Source organism: Daphnia carinata, chromosome 7 (genome assembly GCF_022539665.2).
Source record: "Daphnia carinata strain CSIRO-1 chromosome 7, CSIRO_AGI_Dcar_HiC_V3, whole genome shotgun sequence".
Taxonomy (NCBI): Eukaryota; Metazoa; Arthropoda; class Branchiopoda; order Diplostraca; family Daphniidae; genus Daphnia; species Daphnia carinata.
In genome coordinates, this window is record NC_081337.1 from 11088250 (window position 1) to 11112095 (window position 23846).

The following is a 23846-nucleotide window of genomic DNA, read 5'->3' on the forward strand; positions in this document are numbered from 1 at the left end:
AGATTCCTAGTTTTCGCGCTAAACGCCATCTATCGACGGCTACAAACGCTCGGCAAACTTCATTTGGTCTCAGCGCTTCGTCCTGCTTTATTTAGACACCTGAAAACTGAACAAAGTGACGTTGCACTCCACCACAACACCAGTTTGGGAGCGCCTATATGACAACCGACAAAACGTATAAAACATTTATGAACATCCTCGGAACTTGTGTAAAATACCTATACCGCTAACGCAGTCTATTGAAACCAGTATCATAAAAAAGGTGTCGGCGGCGTACTATATCAGTTATCTAGACAGAATCCCTATCGGAAAACAAGAGCATAGTTTTTTTTATAGAATCCCTATCGGGAAATTCTTTCGCAGAACCAAGAGGCAGTCATAATTACACACAGAAACAACAGAAAATAGGAAGAGTTAGTGCAGCAAAAAAAAGTCAGATTAGAAGCCATAAAATAATGAGGCGGTCGGAAGATGATACGTAGACCGAGGGGATTCATCCGGAAAGATCGTTACACTCATAAAGAGCTTGGTCGTAAATATCGCACCGAACCATGCGACCGGCGAAAAAACGGCCATTCAAGGAATCCCGTGCTGTTTCAGCCCCTACAACAAACAAATATTATTTAGAAGCTGCTAAAATCAAACAGACAATCTCTTGCATTACCACTTCCAGCTGTGAATTCAACGAAAATCTTAACGATTATTTCTGCATCATCATCTTCTGATTGTTTTTCTTGATAAATAATCACCCGCTCAACATTTCCAAACCTGCCAGCGATAAAAGTTCGAAAAATATGGTTAATGGTTTTCAAGTACTTCAATAAACTTACTTTGAACATTCATCAGTGATTTCTTCTTGTAGAGTTTCATCAACATCTTCCGGACCAACCATATTACGAAGGATGATGACTCGTGACTGATTGAAAACCCAAAACAAACGCATTGAACTCCAACGCAATTAAAAGAAACAAAAAACTGCAATATTTAGGCAACTTACGTCTGCTTTGCGCATCAACTTTTGCATGACCAAGTGACGTGCAGATTGTCCCTTGATCGAAATATTTTCTTGCTGTTGCAGTGTTTGCGGTTCAACTTCATCTAACAATTTTTGCTTAATTTCCTCCTGCTGCTGCTTAACCTAGTAAAGAAGACCCATTATGTGCAGACTTTAATCGTTTTACACGAAAAAGTTTTATACTTTTGCTTCTTCTTGGGCTTTACGGAGAATTTCATGGGAATTAGTAATTGACGTTTGCTGAGCCTGGATTTGTTGAACAGGGGTCGTATTGCCCAAACCACCACCAGCTAAAACTGGAGTCACCACGGTAGGCGGTGGTATAGCAACTACGTGCTGACCTGCATGTAATCACTTTCTTGAATTCTCCATGCTTCTTTTATCTGTCAGCTATTGATCTCTAGAACCATCTTACGTACTTGTTAACCCAGCTGGCGAGACCACAGAGGGTCGCAAAGGTAAGGCTGGCGCACCAAGTTGTGGGATGGCCAACCCTGGTGGAGGTATTGCTAAATTGGACGCCGCAGCAGCAGCTGCGGCAAGGGCAGGTGATGTTAAACCTAGAGCGGTAGTTAGTGTTGCTGCAGCCGTTGCCAACGTTGGATTGAGAAGGGCAGATAGGCCAGCTTCAGTCGAAACATGCACGAAACATAGATTGTGCTTGTTAAACAAAATCTAATATGCAAACAGAAGATAAATACCTAATCCAGGAAGCCCCCCAGTTCCTGACAAAGCCCCTGCGACAGCATCCATAGCTTGAATTCGTGCTGTAGCAGCGGCAGCTGCTAAAGCTGCTTGAGTAGGAAGTTGTCCAGATGGAGGAGGTGCGTTCGGATTCTGAATAGATGGAAATTTTGTACTAAATTGCGTAATTGCCACAATTAGATTCACTACCACTGAGGAATTTGGAGGAGTAATTGCTCGGCCTACCCGTAGGTGTTGACCGCCCAAATCAAACATGTTCATAGAAGCTATGGCATCATGAGCTGACTGAGTTGTTTCGTATTCAATGAATCCATAACCTCGGTGTTTTCCGGGAGCTGGCCCTTGGGCTAGTTGACACATTTTAATTTTTCCGAAAGCCTCGAAAACACTAAATTTGAAAACACGTAAAAAAAAGGAAAGAAAAAAAAACGAGAAATAAAGCAAGAAAAAATTCAACGCTCGCTTTCAAATGAGAAGAACTAGTTCTTAATTACAATTACCTTTTGATATCTTCTTCAGTCAAATCTGGATGTACAGAGGCTATAAATATACGATTGTAGTGACGAGATTCCTCCATAATTTCGTCAATGACTGGTTGTGCCTGAGGCATATTACTCGGCCGACCCACCTATGAAACAAAACTTGTACCGTTAGCGAAAACTTTTATAACATGGAATGAAATTACATTCATCAACGCTTTGATTGTTAACATCGATGAATTGGCTATAGTTTTTTAAAAAGTAAGAGGAATTCACCTTAATATTTCGTCCCCCAATTACCACGCCATTCATCTGTTCCAAGGCTAATTGTGCAGCCTCCGGAAGTTCATACTCAACGAAAGCGAACCCTTTGTGCTTCTGCGTTATGGGATCCCACGACATGGTGATCGATTTGATCGGCCCAAATGGATGGAAAGACTGTCGAACAGTGTCTTCGCGTAGTTCGAAACTTATGCTTCCAACGTAAACTCTGCATAAACAAAATTGACATGATTGCATTAACCTTTCAGAATTAGGATGGCTGCATACCTGCACATCAGAACTAAAGCTTGGTGGCGTTGTAAGGATTTTGCTTGCTATTCGTAAAATTATCAAATTAGATAATTACAAAAAATATGTTAAATGTTATTTTCACCTGTTGTTGGTGTGCCAACGTCTGTTTCATTAAGACCATTTTGATACTTTGTTCCATGGCATACCGTTTTGCTCGGCTGACAGCTTCTGCTTGTTCGCCAGTTAACTGGGGAGGAGTGGAACCATACATATCTCGCCGGGCGCCCGATCCTGCTTCCGCAAAATAATTATTAAAATTTTATTCAACTGTGTTGCTTTGCGAAGAAGGAATTTTTCTACATACCAGCTGTTAAGGGTCCTGTTTGGTCCAAATCTTTTACTGGTCCAGGAAGATAGTCACTCAGTCCTCCATCTGTAAAAGATAAATGTTTAGAATGTCAACGTAACGGGTTTTGCTTAATCACGTTCCTCTTAAAGAAGAAAAAGAAATATGATTAGGATGTGTTTGCCACTGTACGGAATTGCATATTGTCAGTGCTTTCGCTTTATATTAATTTTTTAACTCAATTTTAAAGAAATGCAATGCAACCATACTTTTTCCGTCTGACAATATGCTCGCCGCAACAAATTGCGAACGTACAGCGACAAGACGTAAAAAACTGAAAAGGTCGATAACAGTACCATAAATGGGAAATAAACAGTATGGTTAGGTGTATAAATACAGTAATCGAAATGTCCCTTGAAACGGACTAGGCGAATGGTTTAGGCCTTTTATTTATTTTTTTACCCCGCGCCCCTTGATGTGGGCACTGCGGCTATAGTGTGAGAGTGCAGGGGACGGTCATTTGGTTGACGATGATCGGCGGTACACTTTAACCCACGGGCACGATGGAAGCAAAAAATTTGTCACAGGAAGGGAGTAAAAAAACATGAAAAAGGGGAGGGCAGGAGAATCAAAGGATCCAAAAAGAGAAAAAAGAGACAAAAAAGAATAAAAAGCATTATCTTCAGACGAGTTCCTATATCTTGGTTTCAAACTTTATCAGAACACAACTTATATCACAAACGTCAAATAAAATTCTTCCTCAAGTGGAATATATTACAGATTGCCAACATAATTTTATCTTATACTTGATTAGATCCCACAAAAAAATTGGTTTTATCTCCCTGTCAGCCCGTAAACAGATTGAAATGTTTCATTTGATGAGGCCACAGAATAAGTCTGAAAGGCAGCTTTAATTTACTTACTGTACCCTCATGCAAAGTAAAAAACACAATAATGTTGCATTATTTACATTTTAAATTATCGTGTAACATAAAAACAAAATTACAAATTATCAATAGTATTTCATACCACTTGCAAGATCCAGCCTAGGGTATTTTAAAACTGGTTCTTCCTCTCCATCGACTCCCGGCGGTGGGGTAGAATTCTGTATTAGGATAGAAAATTCAGATAAATGAATAAAATCAATAAAAAAGTGGAAAATATGGGAAACCCATAAAATGCATGCTTCTATATTCTCTTATAAGATATGAAAAGTCAGGATATCTGACATGGTATATTTTACCCTGCCATTTTCATTTGTCATTTTCCAAAATCTTCGTTGAATATTTCGAACTAACACGGCGAACTGGGAATAGCCCCCTTAACTCTTAAATTGTAAGAACACGATGGCGTCTGGAATTGAACGCGACTTTCTCACTCACTAAGACAGGCCACCAACAAAAGGCAACTAGGATACCTCGATATATATTGATTTTTCTTAGCTTAATCTAAATAATATCTAAGTTAAATAGCCTCTGTAGAAAATATTAGAAAAAACGAACTCTTGTTTTTGCAGCGTTTATTCTAGAAAACCAAATTTAGCATTTTTTCGCAATATATTTGTATACAAAAATTGTATTGTATTTTGTTTAGTAAAAATTGTGGGTAGGCCTGAATTTATTATTCCCATTGGTCCTTCGAAGAAATCTCCACCAGATGGCGATTCCATGGAGAGACGAAATTCTATCACAAGGTTTTCGATTGACAACCACCGTTCCATTCTGGTTTTGGAAATTAATATTTGGGCTAACATTTAGGTACACCATACGATTCCTCATATATTATTTGTCCTGCTAAGGAACTCATGCTGCTTAGTACATTTTCAATAGAATGGAAGACGATGGATTTTTTGGTTTTGACACTTCTTTGCCGGTAACATCACAATTCTTGAAACTGTTAAAAGTTCTTGTAAGTTTTATATTCTTATATTGAAATAAATGTAGTCTGTCAGAAAAGGCCCCAAACAAGAGATTGGTGATGTTGAACTTGAAGATACTTATGATGCCTTGAATGATGAAACCTTTGGTGTGATAAATGCAGGTTTGGGGACACAATTGATCTAATTACAGCAGTGTAATTACTTGCCAGTTCTGATTAATTTTTGTTAGATGATGATTGGGAAGAGGAGCATGAAAAATTGGCAGAGTATTTAGGAGAAATTCCAAGACAAGAATATGCTAAGACTGGTGTAGGATATAATGAGGAAGATTTCGAAGAATGTGCTTATCCTGGACCACAGCCTGGTCATGTGAGAAACAAAAGAGTTGATAAAACTGACAATGTTTATTTTGAAGCTGACAATGAGGATGCAGCTAATGTTGCAGCAAGTGTTTCTCAAATCTTACTGGATGACGATGACATTGACACCATTATTTCTCGGCCTATCAATTATTCTAGATCAATGGAGACTAAGGTACCTTAGCCCAGAAGCAATTTTCACATGTAACAGTTTTTAACTTGTGAGGCACTTAAAATTAAATTCTTGTTTTATTTAGTTGTTTGGACAAATGTCTCCACAGTCATCCATATTTGACACTGACATTGTTGGATCCCCGTCAACAACATCTATATGGTCTACATTACCCTCAGATATAAGAAAATCCTCAGAGGAAAGTCCAAAAGCCATCCCTGTGATTCCAAATGGCAACCCAATTCCATCCATGGGAAATCACAATTTACTCCACGAGGGATTGTTTAAGACCGTTGAAGAACTTGAGCGACATTTGCTCCATCAACCTAAACGGCTAACAATGGAAGAGCTAGAACGAAATCTTTTGAGTAATCGACCATTACATACAGGATCCATTCGCTCGGTTGAAGAAATCGAAGCCGAGTTAACAAGAGCACAACCACCTCGACAAGTTGGGATGATGCCGCCTCCTCCTCCTCCTGCTCATCTACAATCATACTTAAGGCTACCTCCACCTATGGCGATGTCTCTGCCTCCGCCTGCTAGACCTCCCATGCCGCACCCTGTGCAAATACCCTTGCCTGTACTAGGGACAAGGTCGAATGGCCAGATGCCATTGCCGTCTCAGTCTTCGCAGTGGACACGAAAACCTCTGGAACACTTGGAACAGCAAAGCCCGCCATTTAGTGCTACACCTATGAGCCATAGCAATGAGAAAAGAAAAACGTTTGCCGCCGAAAATTATGACGATTACAACGGATTAATGTCAACCAAAGAAAAGCAATGGCTTATGAGCATTCAGATTAACCAATTAATATCTGACAATCCATACGTTGAAGACTATTATTTTACCGTGCTTCGATTAAGATGTCTTGGAAAGCTTCACCCCAGTCGCGATGGAAAGGAAGGGCCTAAGTTAATTATGCCTGAACGAGCTAAAACAGAATCAAGAACTTATGCACCGACGCAGTTTGCTAACTCTTTAGGCAAGCTTCAAGTTGTAACCTACACGGCACCACGCCGCATAATTGACGTAAGCATTTCTCACACCTCTCCCGAAATGAATCAGGATCCACAAGTGGCCGTCAAAGACATGAGGAAATTCAAACAAATTTTGCTGGACATTGAGAAGATGTATGTATGGTTGCTTGATTTGGAAGATTCTGAAATGCGAGTAGAATCGCTACCGAAAGATGCGGAACCAGGTCCCCATCATCTGGCAACTATAGAGTATCAGCACAAACTTCAGTCGTTTTTGGCGGCCGGTGACCGCCTTCAGCAAGTCATGCTCGTCCGGAAGGGAAAGGTACTATGTTACTTCATTTAGTCGAAATATTTTTTTGTACCAGTGGTGGTAGTCTCAATGCAATCCCAATGTTGAACTGAAGACTAATAACTAAAGCATGTGCAAATGTTTCAATTTTGTTCTATTCGAAACGGCAGATTTTGGTTCTTCGCGCATGGCATCGGTTTATCCCACAATTTCAAGAATTGATTGTCCGCACCATTTTGCTGAATTGCCTCATTTTGATTCGGCGCGATAACCTCGACCATGTTTTAGTACGTTTCCTGCCATTAGTGAACGATGTACTAGCTGCAATTGAAGATCTACAAGGAGTTGTAAGCATGGCTCAGTTAATTGATGCTGCCCAAAAGAACAGTGGATATGTTAGTGTTACATCCACGAAGGTTAGTGTTTGTTAAAATCCTTATTTCGCATTTTATTCCGTACAGGAAGTTGGTTGATGTATTTTGTAAATGTATCCTTTGCAGATGGGTCTCGACTTCATAAGCTTGATCATGTGTCGAGGAACAGAACTTGTGCCTAAGTGCTTAGACGGCCATACAAAAAGTCAATGGTTTGCGTTTGCGCGTAACGTTGGCAATTCCCTTCTTGCCGCTTCCACCACACTGAAATCGGATCTTGGACTATTAAATTTAGAGCATTTCCAACAAGTTGGGATGGAAGAATCGAAGCTCAGCGCTTTGAAAATGGTTTTAGATACTCTTACTAACGCTGGACAAGAAATCTAGATGATTATCTCGTAACGAACAAGAGGAATAACAAAGGTGTTGTTTAAATGAATTGCGCTTTGCGAGGACCGGAAAATTCTTTACAGAATGAGAACACCAAGATGACAAGATAGTTGTGTTATTTTGCTGTGTGCTATGGGTTGGCTCTGGCCTATTCTGACTTTTGTGGTGACGTCAACTTGTGAATTTTTGCACATACAGTCGTGCGTGCCTTTTTGGCAGAGAAATGCTCATTGTTTCTGTAGATTGTTGTTCACCTTTCTGACTGCTAACGAAAACTTGATGTGCACATGCGTTCTGTAATTATGGCAAATATAAGCCCTCATGAACCTCAAAAGCTTCAGTTTGGCCCGATTTGGTGCAAGTGAACGAGTTTATTAGCAAGTGCAAGATGTGGTTTCAAATTAGTAACACCATCTGGACACAAGACGTTTCTAGTGGATTAATTTCTTGCGAATACTTCTATTACCATTACCATAGATGCATAAGACGAACGAATGGTCAATGTCGAAAATTTTTTCTAAATAACCATCCATTCTGGGAGTTTCAAAAGCAGTCGAAACGAGGTTAACGGAAACGCGATTTTTCAATTTCGACGATATAATTGCCCAGGCTTAGCAGAAAACGTTGGTCGGAAAATCTTTTCGGTCCAACAGCCTCTGCGTGCACTGCGAATCACTGTGGCGGAAATAGTTTCATTATGGATTTGAATGTATGCATGTATACAACCTCTTTATATTCAACACTAACCTCTACCACTGAAACCAAATTCAGCAGGCTGCGTGTAAAATCCAGGGTAAGCATAAGTAATATCGGCTGGTGAAACGCAGACGCTGTAGCCTTGGTAGTTTGGAGAACTAAACGGTAGATGATTTTAGAATTGGTAAATGCAAGAACTCCGTCATCGTAGAAAAACCGATAAAATCAAAATTGAATTTTGCTTTGAAGCCCGCTAACTGACTAAATGTCTCATTATATCGTTTGTTATTCAAGAAAATTTGTGTCTCATCAACCCATACTGAATAAAGTACAAACTGAGACATAGGTTTCTTTTGCGAATTAGATATAGAAAAATTTTAAATTTTCAGCGTACCAATCTGATCAAAATTAGTAGTTAGAAATAAACTGAAATGACTCACTCGTAAAGGGTCCAATAGCTTCTCCCCGTAACGATCAGGGAACCACCTAAATCAATTAGCCAGATCAGCCTTGTAAGTTTAGATATCCAGAACAATGTTATATGAGCTTAAATTTGACGCACCGTAATATGGACTTAAGTCCAGTGAATCAGTGGCGGTAAATGATTCATAGGATTGAAACCATTCAACTTGATAGATGTTTACATAATCGTCTTGGAAGCCGTAAGGTGATCCCCCGTAGCGAACCGATGATACCTGATGAGGAAAAGCTGTTTTAGATATTTGTTTCGTTTCTTAAATATAAAAATATAAAACGAAATTCTTTTAAATTCCGAAAGCATGCTCCCTTGGTATCATTCTTTGTAATTTATACGGGAAATATTACTTTCTCGTTGCTTCACTGGATAAAAGTAACAATGAATGCTATAGGCAATTGAAATTACATCAGTTAGTTCGAAGCCTCGCTTAATAAATAGTACTAAGAAACGGGTTCAGTTCTGCCCGACTGCAATCACTAGGGGCAGCACCGATTATTTTCTTAAAATACGCAATTACATCATGGTTTTTGCGATTGCGCGCGTCTACCTCCGTTAATCTTACGCGAGTTGATGTGCCGTTTCATACCCATATGGCGCTACTAGTACAATAGAGAGTGAAGCCCGCTCACGCCGTAAGATATCAGACCTAATCGAATAGCTTAAATGTTACTGCAAACAATGAAGTGCATTTACTAAGGAAGAAAGCGATGACAGTATCAATTTGTAGGTTGCAATAACAAGAAGGGACGAAAAAAAATAAACATAAAGCAATAAGTAAACGAGTTTGGCATTGACAAATGGCTCACCAAGGGCTTTATGATTGGCAAATGGAAAAAATTTAAAATCCGGCTTAAAATAGCTCCCGGAAGGGAGCTAATCATAAATTACAGCATAAACAAGCTCACATTTGCGAACTGCCATTCTGAAAGACATAATTGATAACACAGCGACAGAGCGAGTTAGATCAATAACTATGCCCATTGAACGGCATTTATCGAACGGACGGTAAACATCCGGATATGCAAAAGTTTACTAAAATAATTTGTTACCTGATTATTCAAACCAGTCGGTAGATCCTCGCAGAAGTTTTCTCCCCAATAAAATGCCGATAATCCCAAAAAAGCTGTGTTGTAACTTGGGTTTTCATAAAAGAGCCATCTGAAAGAAATGGCAACAAAAGACAAATCAAGCATGCACTTTTGTATCAGGGCGGAGAGTCACAAACACCCTATTGAAAGGCACCTGGTTGTTTATGAAAGCTCTTTTATTTCTCACACTTTTAAAATACCACATCGGCATCTAGATCTAGGTGAAGTATTGTACGTTAACATTAAATGAATGACTAAATTTGGAAGCGGTAAAGGCATTCTTTTAATATGACGAGGAAGGTGTTCCCACAGAAAAAAACAACTTTTTATTTGCAGAGATATTACACCATTTCCTTAGGCTAGCTATTGACAAGTAAACCAAAATGGCCAAATAGTTGTAAGCCTTTCATTCTTGGTTAAACAGTACATATAACTAACATCGCGGAGCTTTTAGTCTAATGTGCTTATTTAAATATCCCTCCCAACTAAAAAATAGGAACAATAATAAACAGTATAGAAAACAGTATAGAAATTTGGTTCCTTGTTGAAGAAAAAAACACTCCAGTAAAAGCTGGATCGATTAAAATAGCATATAGATTGATACCGCTAAGACGATAGAGAGAATGCTTTGCATTAGTTAAGGTGGTGTTAAACATTAGTGTCGCTCCACGCGTTTACTTACATGCCCCGAATAACACACATAGAGGACGCCAGGTCATTGAAACCGTAGGTTTGAAGATTTCCGACGTAATTATTGATACTTGTCCATGATCCGGGGCTATTTAGTGGCCCATCGTACAATTGAAGTGTGTGATCGCTTTGTCCTAAATCGATTTTGTTTTTCATCTACGTGCTACACTAAATATATAAAAAATTAACATTTTGACTAACCTTGAATCACGCTGGGTACCAGAACAAAGAATAAAATTGGCAGTAGGATTGCTAGAGAGGTAGCCATTTCGGTTAGAAAGTTGTAGTTGGTACTTAAAATTTCCGATCAAAAAGAACCTAGGGTAACACAGTAAGATTATAAGCTCAAATTTGACGTGACATCGAATGTATATCTAAGTGCTATCTTGCAGCACCTACGCTTGCATCACGATGACGGACGTGTCTTGCTGATAAAGCTCCTATCCATAGTGTAAATCAAGATACTCACCCGTAAACTGAAACAATAATAACATGAAATGGCATATGGGGCGATTCTTTTACAGCAAATTTTTAAATTCGTTTTGGAAGCGGTAAAACCTGGACAGAATACAAGTAGACTGAAAAACGATTTACAATATGTTATTTTTCGCAAAAAATGACATATTTGAGAAATGACAATTTGCGCTAGAATTCAGCAATTCAAAGTGTGTGGAAAGCGGTAGTTTTTGGATTTTTTAATTTAACTTATAAAAGGTGCCATTTCGTTTTTGTTTTTTGCCGCTCCACCAAAGGTAGAACTCTGTCTTGCCTACAATCTAGTCAAATGTAACAGAAACCGCCAATAATGTAGGAGTTTCGCTAATGGATTTTGTTTTTGTATTTAAGCACAGTTTCCTTCGCTGATATGCCCGAGGCGGGACTAAGTTATTAGAAACAGAGTAGGAATTCGGTATTATTAAACTGCTTAATGGCGAGGGATCAAAGAAGTTGCAAAACACTGCTAACAGATCATGAACATAGAGCTTTCATGTAGGTTACAACGATGATCTTAGTACAGTCTGATGGGTAGCAATCACAAATAAATGTCTTCCACCGTCTTATGCACTGTCCCATAATAAAGAACTCTCTCTTTCAAATTTGCATTCAAATTTTAAATGAACATCTATCATGGCGGAAATTATTGCTCCTAAACTATAATACCATAAAGTGCAAACAAAAGACTTCGATGTCTTATGTGAGCCGCCGAAGTTCCGAGCCCAACGCCGTCATTTATTTGACTGACCGCCATATACGGCAGCATAGTAATAGGGAAAAAATTGCGAAAAACCGTGGTAGGTAGTCAATATCTTATGTAACAACTTTAACAAATAACGGTAACGTATGAAGAAGTTCAGTGCTCTACTTCGTGCATGTGCTTACATGTTTTACTTAGTGAAACGTTAGCCAACAAAAAGGTAATTCATTGCTGATACTTTTGGCAATAAAATCGTATCGTCGGCGTGCATCCAAACCTAATACACTATTAGTAGTATAAATGATGTGTATTAAAGACGGTCTCGCTGAAATCAAATGGAAGCAAAATAGGGGAAGAATATCGGACATGCGAAACTTAATCTACAGTTGTCATTGACATAGCCCACGTTCATCTAAGCAGATATAGCCCAGAAAAAGATTTGAAGCAGAAGAAAATCTGCACAATTGGAGGAAAGTATGCGCAAACTTTCATCAAGCACTGTTGAGCTTTAAACAGCTTTTTGTAGATTCACGAATGTCCTTCCTTTTAAGGTGAATGATTATTTAGATCAGTACAGAAATCAAAGCTTTCCTTGGGCTTTTAGGCGTTCATTCCGTTTTACATAAACAAAAATTTTTTACTGTCCAAGATGCAAAGTGGCTGAGTCCATTGAAACCATGTAGAAATATTATTTCAACTCGTACCTCATTTCGAAGTATTTTTCAATTCAATATCCTTCTTATGTAATCGTATCGGACTTGTTAGAAGCTTCAGTCAACGTACCGCATAGCTTGGCCAATGTTGCACTGCATGGATTCAAGTTGTTTTCGTTGTCAGTTTGCGTTAGCATGTGCTTTTCACAGCTTATATCCGGCAATGTAAACTACCAAAGCTTGAGCAACCAGCATTGGACGTCTCAAAGAACTTCTCCTTCTCCACATGAAAAATTGAGTTCTACCTTGACAGACCATTGTAAGTCTCGTTACGAAGCAAGAAAGGAAAAGAAACTCGGTAGCCACTGCAGACAACGACCGTATTGTACTTTTCGAACAAAAATTTGTTTTGAGCAATTTTATGGCCGTACCATCAAATTTGCACGAGGTTCCCACAAAAGAAACGTATTCTCCAGGAGATGCTAAACCGATGGTGTGTAAAACAAACGATTTTCCGGCATTTCGTAGTATCGAAGATGCTCGGGAAGTCGGTCGGGGACATTGTTTACAGTCTGCCCTATTTCTGGACACACGCTACCTCATTGCGCCAAGTTGCTTAGAACTATGTTTGTTATTCAGTGGTTCAGTGAGTCAGATCCAAGAGGATCGAATATGTGTATCGTTCGAAGAATAACAAACCATGCACGATGTGTGTATGGATTCTAGTACAAAAAGGACCTCAGTGAAAAGCAGACGAGAAACTTGCGCAATCAACAAGGCAGAACAAAGTTTACAGCCAAATCTACCACGGAACATAAAAAGTTTAGCTCCATTGACTTCATTTAATCAAACAAAACTTTGTGTATAACGATTACAGTCGTAGAATTGGTGGAAGTTTTTTTATTACCATGGAGTTTTGCCACTGTGTTGTTACCAATGGACCCAGTAATTCGTAAAAAGTGGCAAAAGGCTTCTATTCTAATAACTAACGTAGAGCACTAAATACCTGGTAAAGTGAGGAGTATGATAAAGGTGTAAAATTGCAGGACGCACTGTAGAGGCGTTTGAGAAACAGGAGCATACTGAAATGACATTGAATAAAACTCAAATAAATAGCAAGTTTTGACTGCATTTGACTGCTGTATCGTGTTTATGCAACCAAACCGCAATATTAAACAGATGTTGGAACATCTGCGTTCACAGAATGGGTGACAATTATCTTTGGATCGGGTATTAAAATGGCTACTCGTCTTATCCCCAATTCAACCTTTTCTACGATCTTGTCAGTTCAAATTATACCACTTTTACACTGATATTAAGTCACCGTGTAGGTATTCTTTGCTTTTTTCTTTTTTCACTGTTCTTTTCGGCTTATTTTAACCTGCTTTGCCAAGTATGGGGAAGGGAGAGATTTTTTTTTTTGCGCCAACAAACAAAAGGGTCAAAGAATACAAATAGGCAAGACATGGCAAAAAAAACTGTTAAAAAACGTTTAGTGAAAATTAGTGGCATCCACGAGTATCTGACTCGACACAGAAAATGATAAATGAATCATTTTTGGTAAGTTATACTGATCGCAGGACATCTTTTGTCGTGGCTCTATATAACATTTTTTAAAGGCCAAATTTCACAGTAATCGTTTGTTGTAAAATGATTACCAAACGTTCGTTTTTTTTTGTTCCGATGTTTACATATATTTCTTTTTGCTATAAAACATTTAAAAGTTTTTCTTTTACCAAACGTAACGGAATCAATGTCATATTATGAAGATGAAATCAGAAAAGCTGTTCAAATTTGTTTTTACGGAGGCCATGAAAAAAAGAACCATCTTAAAGTGGTTCCCACATGTCACTTACATGCTCCAATTCCGCACTAAACGAAAAAGTGAAAATTGGGTGTTTTCCTCAATTCATGGCCGCCGTACAACCTCCATGACACCGTTTTTCAACCCATGAGTACGATTCCTATTTATTTGGGTTTATGCAGCATGCTGAAGTAGCCGTTGTTTACAGCGATCATTGTGTTTATGAAATGCAGTGTGTACGATGAATGTGTATTAATGGGAGGGGATGTATCATGCGAGTTATTCAATCGGTGGCGAGAGGAAATATTACGTGTGACTAAAAGCATTACGGAAAACTAATGACAAAGAAAAAGGACGTCTACCGTGCTAAAACGAGCTGCTAGTTGGTCAAGTTTGAACGAGCTAAATATCCCCTTGCCAATTAGCTGACCTTTCTCCTTTCATCTATTTTTGTTTGATCGGGCTTAATGCAACGGTGATTTGTAGTTCCAGCAGGTGGTGGTTCAGCCACGCCACCGATTCAAGGACAGGAGGTTTGTCGTGAGTAGAATAATATTTAGCCTCCAGTTAGCTGGCTGCCACCGGTACCTGTAAAAGGTATTTACTTTCCAGATCACGATATTTCCTCAAGCCCATGCGCACGCTGGCACAGAGCGTTGGCTACGTTCGTGACCTAGTTTTGTGATGAGGCACTTAATCATTGTGCCGGCCGTTGATCACGCTGCTTGAATGCCTAGCACAGCTGCAGAGAACAGCCGGTTAAAACTTGGTCATCGTTTATAAACTTTTTTGTTCTCTTCTTGGTTTTGCCATGAAACCCAATTTCTACCAAGTGTAACACGATTTCTGACATCATTCGTGATAGTTTCAGGAATATTTGGAACTCGCCAAAATATTTCCATTAATAAAAAAACAATAATATCAGTTGAAAAACAAAAACGAATTCGAAACGTGTAATGACAGAACAAAAAAGAATTTCTTGTTTGTGGGTTTGAATAAAATACTCCAGATTATTATCATTATTATTCTTGGCTGGCGACCTCTACGCTTTGTGACGTTTCCATTGGTTAGAATTACATGTCAAATTTTCTCTTGCTCGGTGACACATAAAAGACATCATTATACATGTTGTAATTAAATTGAATAGAAATGGGAACAATGGGATTTTCCCCCCGATTCTATTAAAGCCAAATATCAAGGACGTGTAGTTACCATTTCGCTTTTTGTTTCGTTAAGTCTACCAGCTAGGTTGTGGTGATGAAAATTTAATTTCAAATGCATTCCGAGTTGCTTAAAAAAAGATATTTGGTATTTGACAACCCTTGGATGCAATGCTTGTTTTTCCGGAAGAATAGGCAAGAAAACCAGTGCATTAAAAAGTACGCTTCACGTTTTTTCCCCCTTTTTATTCTCCGCTGTTCTTGAAAGTGAAGGAGGGATAAACAAAAAAGAAAAAAGAAACTAAAACGAAAACAAAGAAAAAAAGAAAAAAAAGGGAAAGAAAGAAAAAGTGGGGAAGGGGGTGCTAAACAGAATGCAGGTAGCCGCTAGCTGGCTTTGTGGCAGGGTGTAGGAACTTAGGGAGAGCTGTTCACTCTCTTCTCATTCTTCGGCTGAGTTTCGACTGCCAAGCACCTGAAAACCGCGTGTCCAGAATAACAGTAACTTTCTCTTTCGTTGCAGACTTTAGTCTGGTCAACTGAGTGCTTTAGACAAACACTTTTAAAACAGAGGAAAAGATCGAGCTGTTTGAAACATTATCTTCCATTCACGGTTAGTTGTGTATCTGTAATTCCTGATAAATTTGCATAGTATTCGACTTCAGTTTGACGTGCATGCTATCTGTATGTGGACGGCATAACAAACCAACATTGCCGTAGTGCTCAGTGAGGATCAACCATTTGTTTACCCTTCCCACCAGCCATTTCCAGGAATAAAGTCAGCCAACCTTGGACTATTGAGCCTTAATCTTCTCAGAAGCGATTGATTATAATGATTTTCATTTGTACACGTATTGAACGTGAGCCTTTTGCAGTGGAAAATGACGCGCAGGAAGTATTCATGTGCATGCGTGGTGGTGTGTGGTACAAAAAAGGAACGGTGCTCTATGGTGTTGGCCGAAAAGAGTCGATTGTTGACATTGGTCGCCATAGACAACGTCGAGGCATCTCTGCATTAATAATAGCACGAGATACCCTAATCACATTCAGCCATACGCACTCAGTCAGTTGAACGTACCGAAGCCATTGCCGAAGGATTTCTGTGAATTCTAGTCAAAGTTTCCATTCTACTGAAAACTACGTTGTTTCGTTACTGTAGTAGAGATTAAATGAACAAATTTCACTTGCAATTTGCATAGAATGTCGCTCTGCGTCTTCATTGCGCCTGTGCGCCATTAACCGTCCAACTATATATACTTAATTCTATTTTACTATTCGTCTTCTACCATGCAGCTCAATTCCATCCACGGTGTAGGCGCCATGGGACACGGTGCGGAAATGAACGGTTGCGGCAAGTGTCTCAAATATCTCATGTTCACCTTTAATTTGTTATCACTGGTGAGTTTCCAATTAAGAGCTATTTATCGTACTACTAATTTCGACGCCATGCATCCTAAAACCGTATCTAGTTTACCGGGTGAAATTATAAAAAACTAGGCCGATCGAGCTCCGTTCTATGTCATAATCTACGAAGAGTAGTGCACTTTCCCTTTTTCCTTGGCCATTCGGGGCCAGGGCTGACCTCTTTTCTTTTCGAGGACTGACTGAGACGGTGGATGTTGTAACTTTGGGTTTTCGTGGCTTTCCATATGCCTTTGGGCGCTAGGATGTCTAAAAGGCTTGGCAAGAAAAAATGAAAGGCAATTTAGAGCTTCATTTGTGTTTACACAAGATGTTTTTTAATCTATTATTCGGGTGTGCGGATACACATTTTTTTTTTACAAATGGCGAAACTTTCGAATCATTCGCACCCCCTTCCCTCTGTTAACCGAGCCGTAGATTAAGCGCCCAGAATCCAGTAATACATGGCGGTGTAGGCAACCAACCTTTACGATGGTTTTTGTTTTTGTTTTTTTAGAAACCAAAATTTCTTTCTTTATTTTACTTTTTGTCACCCGACAGGTTGGCGGTATCGTGGTGATGGCAGTTGGTATTTGGACATGTGTAGACCACGCCTACATGGAACAATTGCTTGGCACTAATTTGTATATGAGTGCTGCCTACATTCTTATCGCGACTGGCGTTGTGGTCATCCTCATCTCTTTTTTGGGATGCCTCGGTGCCGTGAAAGAGATCAAATGCATGCTTCTCACCGTAAGTTCTTTCGGGTTACGCAATTCAGCCAAGATGGAGCAGTTGCTGTAGCGACACAGCCAGTGGACGACTTAACTATTGAAACTTGTTGTTTTACACAGTATTTCATAGTAATGTTCGGCATCTTTGTGACTATGCTGGTTGGCGGTATTTTGGGCTATGCATTCCGCGCCAACGTTGCTGTTTCAATGAGGACGCGAATGTACTCTTCCCTCGGCGAGTACGGCGTTACTAGAGTTGTAACTGATGCCTGGGATTTCACGCAATCCAAGGTTAGTATGAATGATTTTACTATGTGAAAAAAAGTAAGAATAGAAAAGAACCACGTTAAATTTAGAGAAAACTGTTCAACATAATTTCGCTGCATTGCGCCAAATATTGACAATCATTGAAAAGCTGTGATGCTTTGGGCAATGGGCTACATCTGAAATTCTTGTTTTGTGCTTTAACAGCTGCGCTGTTGCGGAGTCGAAGGCTTCGATGGCTTCAGAATCTGGAGGACGGAAAACCGAAACTTTAACAGCAATTTGCAGGTACCTCTGTCTTGTTGCCAGAAAATATGGACCAGTGGCCAAATTGGAAACACCGGAATCAATAGTGGATTTATAAATACCGGTCAAATGGACATGGCCGGTCAAGTAATTACAAGTTTTTCCTTTGTTATTTTATTTTTTACTCTTGCGCTGTATAATACAGCATTCATTTTATTTTTTTAATTTTTAGTCCTACATGCCGTGTCAAGGATCTCCAAATAGTAATACCGCTTACTTGACTGGTTGCTACGATAAAGGTCTTGAAGCCGTCAAAGATCAAGCAGCGATTCTCGGTGGAGTAGGAATAGGCATTGCCTTTGTTACGGTATATACGACTTAATTTTTATATTGAAATTGGACTAACTCATTCTCCGTTTATAAATGCAGCTAATGGGAATGATATTTTCTATGGCACTTTTCAACATGATCAAATAGCGCTAGGTGCGCGATGGCCTCTTCACTTTCTTTTTCTCGATTTCCCTCCATCTTGAAGTAAAAAAAAAACGAACAACAAAAACAAAAAAGAAACAAAAAAAAAAGTGTGGTTGTTTTGCTTGTAATTTTAGATTATATTGTCAGTACGTGATTATTGTATGGTGTCGAATGTCAATGCTGCATCTGCATGAAATGGTGCATTTTTTTGGTACTCAAAGTTTATTTTATTCCCCATCACTACGGATCCTATTTTCCTTCGTTGGGTAATCCGAGATTCACGAATTCAAAAAGATCTTCATGGTGACACGCATGTGGACTGACTTGTATGTGAAGGGTACCTTTTGACTTTCGCAGGACTAGCCATATTGCAGTTTCACCCTAGAATCTGAAGTCAATCAATGTCAATTTTATGACTAGCAGGACTGCTCACATTTGGCTTGATACTCTGTCAACTTTTAGTCCTAGTCAGTTGGCAAGCACATTCAATATAATACACATTCTCGGCGTATTTTATTTAAAAATTCAACGAATGACGTCTGTGTTAGAATTTCTGTTTGTTTTGATGGCGTGTGTAATCTGAAATTTTCTTTTTACAACATCCTTTTTATGAAGAAATAACAAGTAAGGTTTACTCCACAGGGAGTCAAGTATAACAAAAATAGTGATAGGCAACTGTGAACCAAACGAGTGGGTCTTTCGAAATTTTTAAAATTTTAAAAGTGACACTCGTCAATAACTATGCAAATCTAGAAAAACAGCAATTTTTGGTGAACGTAGAAGAGTGAAATACTAATAAAATGAGAATGCAAGGACTTTTGTCTGCAAATGCAAAATTGTTTGCGGTAACAATTCGTCCCCTCGATTACTATGATCACAATCCGTTGTATGAGTTTATCCTATGCCATTCAAAAAAAGAGAAGCAAGAAAAATTTTGTCGCACCGATATCAATTATCTGTCGTACATCTAACCGTTAGTGAAATCAGTCATTATAATTATCGAGAAAATGAGTGATGAATAATGTACAACGTGTTCCCTGCAATGCGATTTCTCTCGTGTTAACAACGATGGTCCTGTACCCAAACGAATTCAGGCGTCCTAAATCTTAGGAACTTTGCCAAATATTATTTGTTATAATTTGTCATATCTTTGCCTTAAAAATAAGGCAGCAACAGGCGGAAAATTTTTTATTTTGTCATTCCATTGCGCAACCGGCAGCGTACACATTCTACAACCGATTTCTTTTTTTCTCGTATGTTTCTTGAAATTAGCAATTTTTTCGTTTGGTTTCATAGAAAACCACTAGATGGCAGGACACCATTATTTAATAAACTTGGCCGAAGGTTATGCAAACTGACGACAAAGCCTTGTGAAGGAACCCATACATTCCTCATCAACCACCACTTCTTTGCGAAGAACTTCATTAACCGTTTTCGCGATCTTTACGATCACCTTCCACCCTCATAAGAATGAAATCTATACGGCCGATAAACAAAGCAACGATAAAATCTATAAGGTGTTTTGCGCTTTCCATTTATTAGTTTGCACAATCAAGTGGAAACTGACAAACTTACACGAATACGTGGATAAAACCCAATTTTCCAGCATTTTTTTTTCGACCAGCAAATTTAATAACCACCGTAATTTTTATTCCAACAATTGGACATGTCTCCCTTCCGTTTCATCAAGAAACAAGACAGAAAATACGTCATCAAAGAATTCCTTGTAATAAACGCAAGCACGTTTACAATCCGGCGCCCAATTTACTTCCAATAACATCGGCTGTATGAATGGCCCTGGGTCATCGCCATCTACCAGAGAAGCAAGAATATATGCTTACTAATATTAGCTTTCAGTCTAACGGTAATACCGCTTTCCATTGCAAAAATTAATATAGGAAAAAGAACTTTCTCCTTTCGTTGAGAAGAATAAAAGCAACTTCAAAACGTACCTAATACGTTATCTGTCCACGCTAACATTAAGTCAACTGCATACATTGCGCGTGACTGTGGCGCAGAAGTCAGAGATGACATGGTATCTGCCGTCTTTTCTGTGCTGGCTTTTAACAAAGCGGAAAGCATCGAAAATATCCGTTTTTCGATCTTGTGCCATTCTTGTCCAGGATTCTGCTCTTCAAAATATTTGACGAAGTCATGACAGAACATCTGTTTCCACAAAAATTTATAAATAATAAGTTAGACGACAGCAAATTATACTTCGTTTCTACCTGATGGAGATTGGAAGCCGAATAATTCATAACAGTAAAATGGCGTTCATATTCATCAAAATGATCGAGTTCAAACGGCCTATTCGCGAACCGAATCCAAAAACGTCGATACACAAAAGCCTTCAGAGGGTCGACAGAACTAAGGAGAATTATGTAACGCAGGTCAAATTTTACTTTGGCGCTAATATCTTCTCTGTAAAAGAGAACTGGACGATCAATATATTTCTGGCATATCTTTGGTCCGCTAACAGCCAGACGTAGAATCATATCAAGATTATCCGTGATGTGTGTGTCCATGCTACGGGCCAAATTCCATGGCTTGATAATCCATAAGTTAGGCATTCCTCTAAAGGAAGAGAAAAGAGAGAGAACGAAAGAAAGAAAGAGAGAAAAGCACGAAAAAAAAAAGGATATTATATAATTAACATTTCACATCAGAGGACTAATTAAATTTTCTGAAAGTGGTACTACCGTACAATTTCTTTTGCGCCATATAATAAGCCACTAGTTTTGGAAGCTCTGTTTTCAGGTTGAATGTCGTAGGTAGCCAACAAGGTTCATTTTTCAAGACTTCGTTAGATGCCATAGGACTTTTATTTGCTCTTCGGGCAATAATGCATAGCAGATCTTTTACCTTATGAGGAGAAAAAAAAGTACTTTGACAAAAGCAGAGTTATACAGCTAGATTTCAATACCGTTAGCAAATGTTCACAAGGAAACTGGTTGATCCGTTTGAATGGGATGTTTTCACTTAGCATTCTAAAAGTACCAAATATAGATGTTTTTATCACGAAAATGTTTTCTGATAAACTATTAGAATTACCTGAAGTCTTTAAAATGTGATGACAACCAAAGAATTTCTGCTTCATCGGGATTATCAACAAGCTGGAATCTAGGATGTTTTAAGTAATCCCGAATGAAAGCGTATTCGACATAAGTTCGAATGGGTTGATCTTTTGGGAGATCTGGTATCTCAACATCGGTAATTGGAAGTGTTTCAGACATTCGACTAGCCTTGGCAAGAAAGGAAAAAAAAATCCTCAACGAAGTATAACGTAATTGATCTGATTTTACGCTAACCGAAAAGTAGTCCGATGACGGTTCGACTTGTTCAAGGCTTACGGAATCGAGGAATTTTTCAGAAAACTCCGACGACCAGGGAGCCAATAAAGCTGATCGCGTAATTTCGTCAGATCCCGAGCCTTCAACAAAATCCCGAGTAACTTCGTCGTTTACATTGAGATGCGTTATTGGGAACATAATGGAGTAAGTAGCTTGCTCAGTCATGTAAAAGAACGGGACAACGCGAACGGTAGCGCAATCAGCATGTTGAATGCGAGATCTACAGGAATTGCGGATATAAAAAACATATGATTAAGACGACACACTTCGATTTATAACAAACTAGCATTAAACTACCATGCTCAATCTAGATAGCTTGAAGCACATAAAGAAGATTAGATTTAAAAAAAAATTAAATAAAAGTCTTATGAAAACAGAATACCCAAATTCATCCATGATGTACCAGATGGGAAGACGTTCTTCAGCTTCAAGATTTTGATTACCTGGTTCAATTATGCATGTTTACAAAATCATACTAAAAAGGGGGATTGTCTGAAACTACCTATGCTGTAGCTTTGACTGTACTTCCACATACCAGTCATGACTTCCTTTATGGCTGCTTCATTATCAATACCTTCATGGTAAGTAACACCCATAAGGTTGCACATTCTAGCAAGAAGTCCTGGGATGTTGTACAACTGGGACTTTATTTGATCAGGGCGAAATGTCCAAGCATGGTCGATGAGATATATACTAAATAATTAACTTATGTCAATCTATTCTTGCTCAATACCAAACAAACAATCTTACTGTTCTGGATCTGCCATACTTACACCTCCTGGATGTGTAACCATAACTTTCCACCTGTTAAAGGTATTGTCCGTGAGGGTTACATCATCGTTAATTTCAGCTATACTGAAGCTATCTCCAGCATCAAAGGTCTTGTTTTAGAATAAATTGTTACTAAAACTAAATTACAGGAAATAAAATATTAAACGTAAACCATACACAATGCGTAAGTTTGCTGTGTAACGTCGCCCAATAAATTTCAGGAATTCCCGAAGCCTTTAACCTTCAAATATTCAATAGTTTAATTATTGAATAAATATAAAAATTCAGAAGTTTACTGTGCGTAATGAAGAGCTAAAAAGCTTTTAAGGCCATCTAAGCCGTCCAGAAGTTCTATAGATGACATTTTACATACAATACAACTAGTCAGAATGCTCAGAAAAGTGTTTCAGAACCAGCCAAGATAGTAATAGAATCGTGCCAGAGCCATCGGCTGCGAAAGATTGTTGCCACTTTTGAATTCACCTCTTTTTCGTAAAAGATTCGAAAAGCCTTAAAAAACTTAAAAACGTCATTTAAAGAATTTGCGTAAAAAATTGGTAAAAACTTAAAATATTGAGGGAAAATATTAAACGTCGCTACGAAAATTTGAAATTTTGAAATTAAAGCTCAAAGAATAATGAAAAAATATAAAATTTAACCAAGTCTCCTTGAAAATTGCAAATTTGTTATAATAAATAAAGTTCCATTGATCCTGAATGAATTAAAAAACAAAACACTTTTCCCATAAATTATCACAGGAGACGGCTAACTACCAGAAGTTGCTGGTGCAACAGTTGGAAAAATTTATCAAAAATTGGAATGAAAACACTTCGACGGGTGTCACGCCAGTATCTAGCGGGAGCAATCCGGGTGTCGAATAGCCCGAGGCCTAGCCCTAAACATTGTTAATATTAAAATAAGTGTTGGCGATTATCTAGTTCTGCTAGATACAAATTATCTACGCCCATATTTAGATAACGATACGATTATCGATAAAATATATAAGAAACCCCATCTACTGGCCAAAAATAGCAATGTGCAAATGATTGTGGTTAGTTAGTCGGGTTTGTATCGATAATTATAAACAATAACCATTTGCCGGCAAGCATCGTCTTTATTAACATATGTCATAGTGCTGTGGTTGAAGGAAAGCGCTTGGGGCGAAATAGTTGCGTGTTCAATACTAGGTACGGATGCATGTTTTTTCTCGACTTTTGTGTGACGGAAAAAATGTGTGTTACACTTCGAAATGCAAGAAGACAACTTAAATTTTAGATTTCCATTGTCGATTTGTATCGATACTATTCAACAGCAATGTATTTGGATTTTTATTTAAA

General features: G+C 38.6%; 5 protein-coding genes across 7 annotated transcripts; 2 read left to right on the top strand and 3 right to left on the bottom strand.

The window, feature by feature from the left end:
* Positions 1 to 171: 171 nt before the first annotated feature.
* On the bottom strand, positions 172 to 4469 carry LOC130687357 (poly(U)-binding-splicing factor PUF60-like). 2 transcript variants are annotated; one of them, XM_057510508.1, is made up of 15 exons: positions 4302 to 4469; positions 4088 to 4163; positions 3077 to 3145; positions 2855 to 3003; positions 2749 to 2795; positions 2476 to 2689; positions 2221 to 2348; positions 1910 to 2108; positions 1717 to 1852; positions 1435 to 1641; positions 1199 to 1356; positions 998 to 1138; positions 831 to 916; positions 665 to 768; positions 172 to 603 (listed from the first exon to the last, which is right to left on the bottom strand). In XM_057510508.1, exons 1-15 carry the CDS (start codon positions 4320 to 4322, stop codon positions 494 to 496), a joined length of 1845 nt encoding a protein of 614 aa, XP_057366491.1. In that variant the 5' UTR covers positions 4323 to 4469; the 3' UTR covers positions 172 to 493. The 2 variants fall into 2 exon arrangements, with proteins under 2 accessions (XP_057366491.1, XP_059352287.1); XM_059496304.1 differs by having other exon boundaries at positions 2855 to 3006.
* A 236-nt stretch (positions 4470 to 4705) lies between these two features.
* Positions 4706 to 7602, top strand: LOC130687347 (protein PAT1 homolog 1-like). The gene is made up of 6 exons (XM_057510496.2): positions 4706 to 4930; positions 5002 to 5098; positions 5167 to 5471; positions 5554 to 6774; positions 6912 to 7157; positions 7242 to 7602. Exons 1-6 carry the CDS (start codon positions 4889 to 4891, stop codon positions 7500 to 7502), a joined length of 2172 nt encoding a protein of 723 aa, XP_057366479.1. The 5' UTR covers positions 4706 to 4888; the 3' UTR covers positions 7503 to 7602.
* Positions 7603 to 7856: 254 nt separating this feature from the next.
* On the bottom strand, positions 7857 to 10818 carry LOC130687335 (uncharacterized). Its single transcript, XM_057510486.2, has 7 exons — positions 10659 to 10818; positions 10450 to 10591; positions 9729 to 9837; positions 8764 to 8896; positions 8642 to 8687; positions 8253 to 8359; positions 7857 to 8180 (listed from the first exon to the last, which is right to left on the bottom strand). The coding sequence occupies exons 1-7, from the start codon at positions 10723 to 10725 to the stop codon at positions 8089 to 8091; spliced, it is 696 nt and encodes a 231-aa protein (XP_057366469.1). The 5' UTR covers positions 10726 to 10818; the 3' UTR covers positions 7857 to 8088.
* A 4879-nt stretch (positions 10819 to 15697) lies between these two features.
* LOC130687328 (tetraspanin-9-like) lies at positions 15698 to 18915 on the top strand. The gene is made up of 7 exons (XM_057510474.2): positions 15698 to 15882; positions 16563 to 16667; positions 17232 to 17423; positions 17525 to 17695; positions 17876 to 18061; positions 18147 to 18281; positions 18344 to 18915. Exons 2-7 carry the CDS (start codon positions 16590 to 16592, stop codon positions 18389 to 18391), a joined length of 810 nt encoding a protein of 269 aa, XP_057366457.1. The 5' UTR covers positions 15698 to 15882; positions 16563 to 16589; the 3' UTR covers positions 18392 to 18915.
* A 1113-nt stretch (positions 18916 to 20028) lies between these two features.
* LOC130687307 (tubulin--tyrosine ligase-like protein 12) lies at positions 20029 to 22964 on the bottom strand. 2 transcript variants are annotated; one of them, XM_057510464.2, is made up of 12 exons: positions 22806 to 22964; positions 22687 to 22750; positions 22489 to 22619; positions 22241 to 22431; positions 22121 to 22181; positions 21697 to 21958; positions 21440 to 21630; positions 21312 to 21375; positions 21093 to 21250; positions 20617 to 20962; positions 20341 to 20554; positions 20029 to 20200 (listed from the first exon to the last, which is right to left on the bottom strand). In XM_057510464.2, exons 1-12 carry the CDS (start codon positions 22871 to 22873, stop codon positions 20037 to 20039), a joined length of 1914 nt encoding a protein of 637 aa, XP_057366447.1. In that variant the 5' UTR covers positions 22874 to 22964; the 3' UTR covers positions 20029 to 20036. The 2 variants fall into 2 exon arrangements, with proteins under 2 accessions (XP_057366447.1, XP_059352286.1); XM_059496303.1 differs by lacking the exons at positions 22687 to 22750; positions 22806 to 22964 and having other exon boundaries at positions 22512 to 22595.
* Positions 22965 to 23846: the final 882 nt, after the last annotated feature.

What these genes read in the sequence shown, in the direction of transcription:
- LOC130687357 (XM_059496304.1), bottom strand. Translation starts at nt 4,322, where the DNA reads ATGACAAATGAAAATGGCAGG. An exon ending in TAGGCTGGATCTTGCAAGTG is followed by an intron (nt 3,146 to 4,087) that starts GTATGAAATACT and finishes TATCTTTTACAG; the next exon opens with ATGGAGGACTGAGTGACTAT. An exon ending in AAGCCCAAGAAGAAGCAAAA is followed by an intron (nt 1,139 to 1,198) that starts GTATAAAACTTT and finishes CTTCTTTACTAG; the next exon opens with GTTAAGCAGCAGCAGGAGGA.
- LOC130687347 (XM_057510496.2), top strand. Translation starts at nt 4,889, where the DNA reads ATGGAAGACGATGGATTTTTTGGTTTTGACACTTCTTTGCCG. An exon ending in CTTTGGTGTGATAAATGCAG is followed by an intron (nt 5,099 to 5,166) that starts GTTTGGGGACAC and finishes AATTTTTGTTAG; the next exon opens with ATGATGATTGGGAAGAGGAG. An exon ending in TTAGTGTTACATCCACGAAG is followed by an intron (nt 7,158 to 7,241) that starts GTTAGTGTTTGT and finishes TATCCTTTGCAG; the next exon opens with ATGGGTCTCGACTTCATAAG.
- LOC130687335 (XM_057510486.2), bottom strand. Translation starts at nt 10,725, where the DNA reads ATGGCTACCTCTCTAGCAATCCTACTGCCAATTTTATTCTTTGTTCTG. An exon ending in CGACTGGTTTGAATAATCAG is followed by an intron (nt 8,897 to 9,728) that starts GTAACAAATTAT and finishes TTTCCTCATCAG; the next exon opens with GTATCATCGGTTCGCTACGG. An exon ending in ATTTGGTTTCAGTGGTAGAG is followed by an intron (nt 8,181 to 8,252) that starts GTTAGTGTTGAA and finishes TTTCCGCCACAG; the next exon opens with TGATTCGCAGTGCACGCAGA.
- LOC130687328 (XM_057510474.2), top strand. Translation starts at nt 16,590, where the DNA reads ATGGGACACGGTGCGGAAATGAACGGTTGCGGCAAGTGTCTCAAATAT. An exon ending in AAATGGACATGGCCGGTCAA is followed by an intron (nt 18,062 to 18,146) that starts GTAATTACAAGT and finishes TTTAATTTTTAG; the next exon opens with TCCTACATGCCGTGTCAAGG. An exon ending in TAGGCATTGCCTTTGTTACG is followed by an intron (nt 18,282 to 18,343) that starts GTATATACGACT and finishes TTATAAATGCAG; the next exon opens with CTAATGGGAATGATATTTTC.
- LOC130687307 (XM_057510464.2), bottom strand. Translation starts at nt 22,873, where the DNA reads ATGTCATCTATAGAACTTCTGGACGGCTTAGATGGCCTTAAAAGCTTT. An exon ending in TACATCATGGATGAATTTGG is followed by an intron (nt 21,959 to 22,120) that starts GTATTCTGTTTT and finishes CAATTCCTGTAG; the next exon opens with ATCTCGCATTCAACATGCTG. An exon ending in TATATGGCGCAAAAGAAATT is followed by an intron (nt 20,963 to 21,092) that starts GTACGGTAGTAC and finishes CTCTTCCTTTAG; the next exon opens with AGGAATGCCTAACTTATGGA.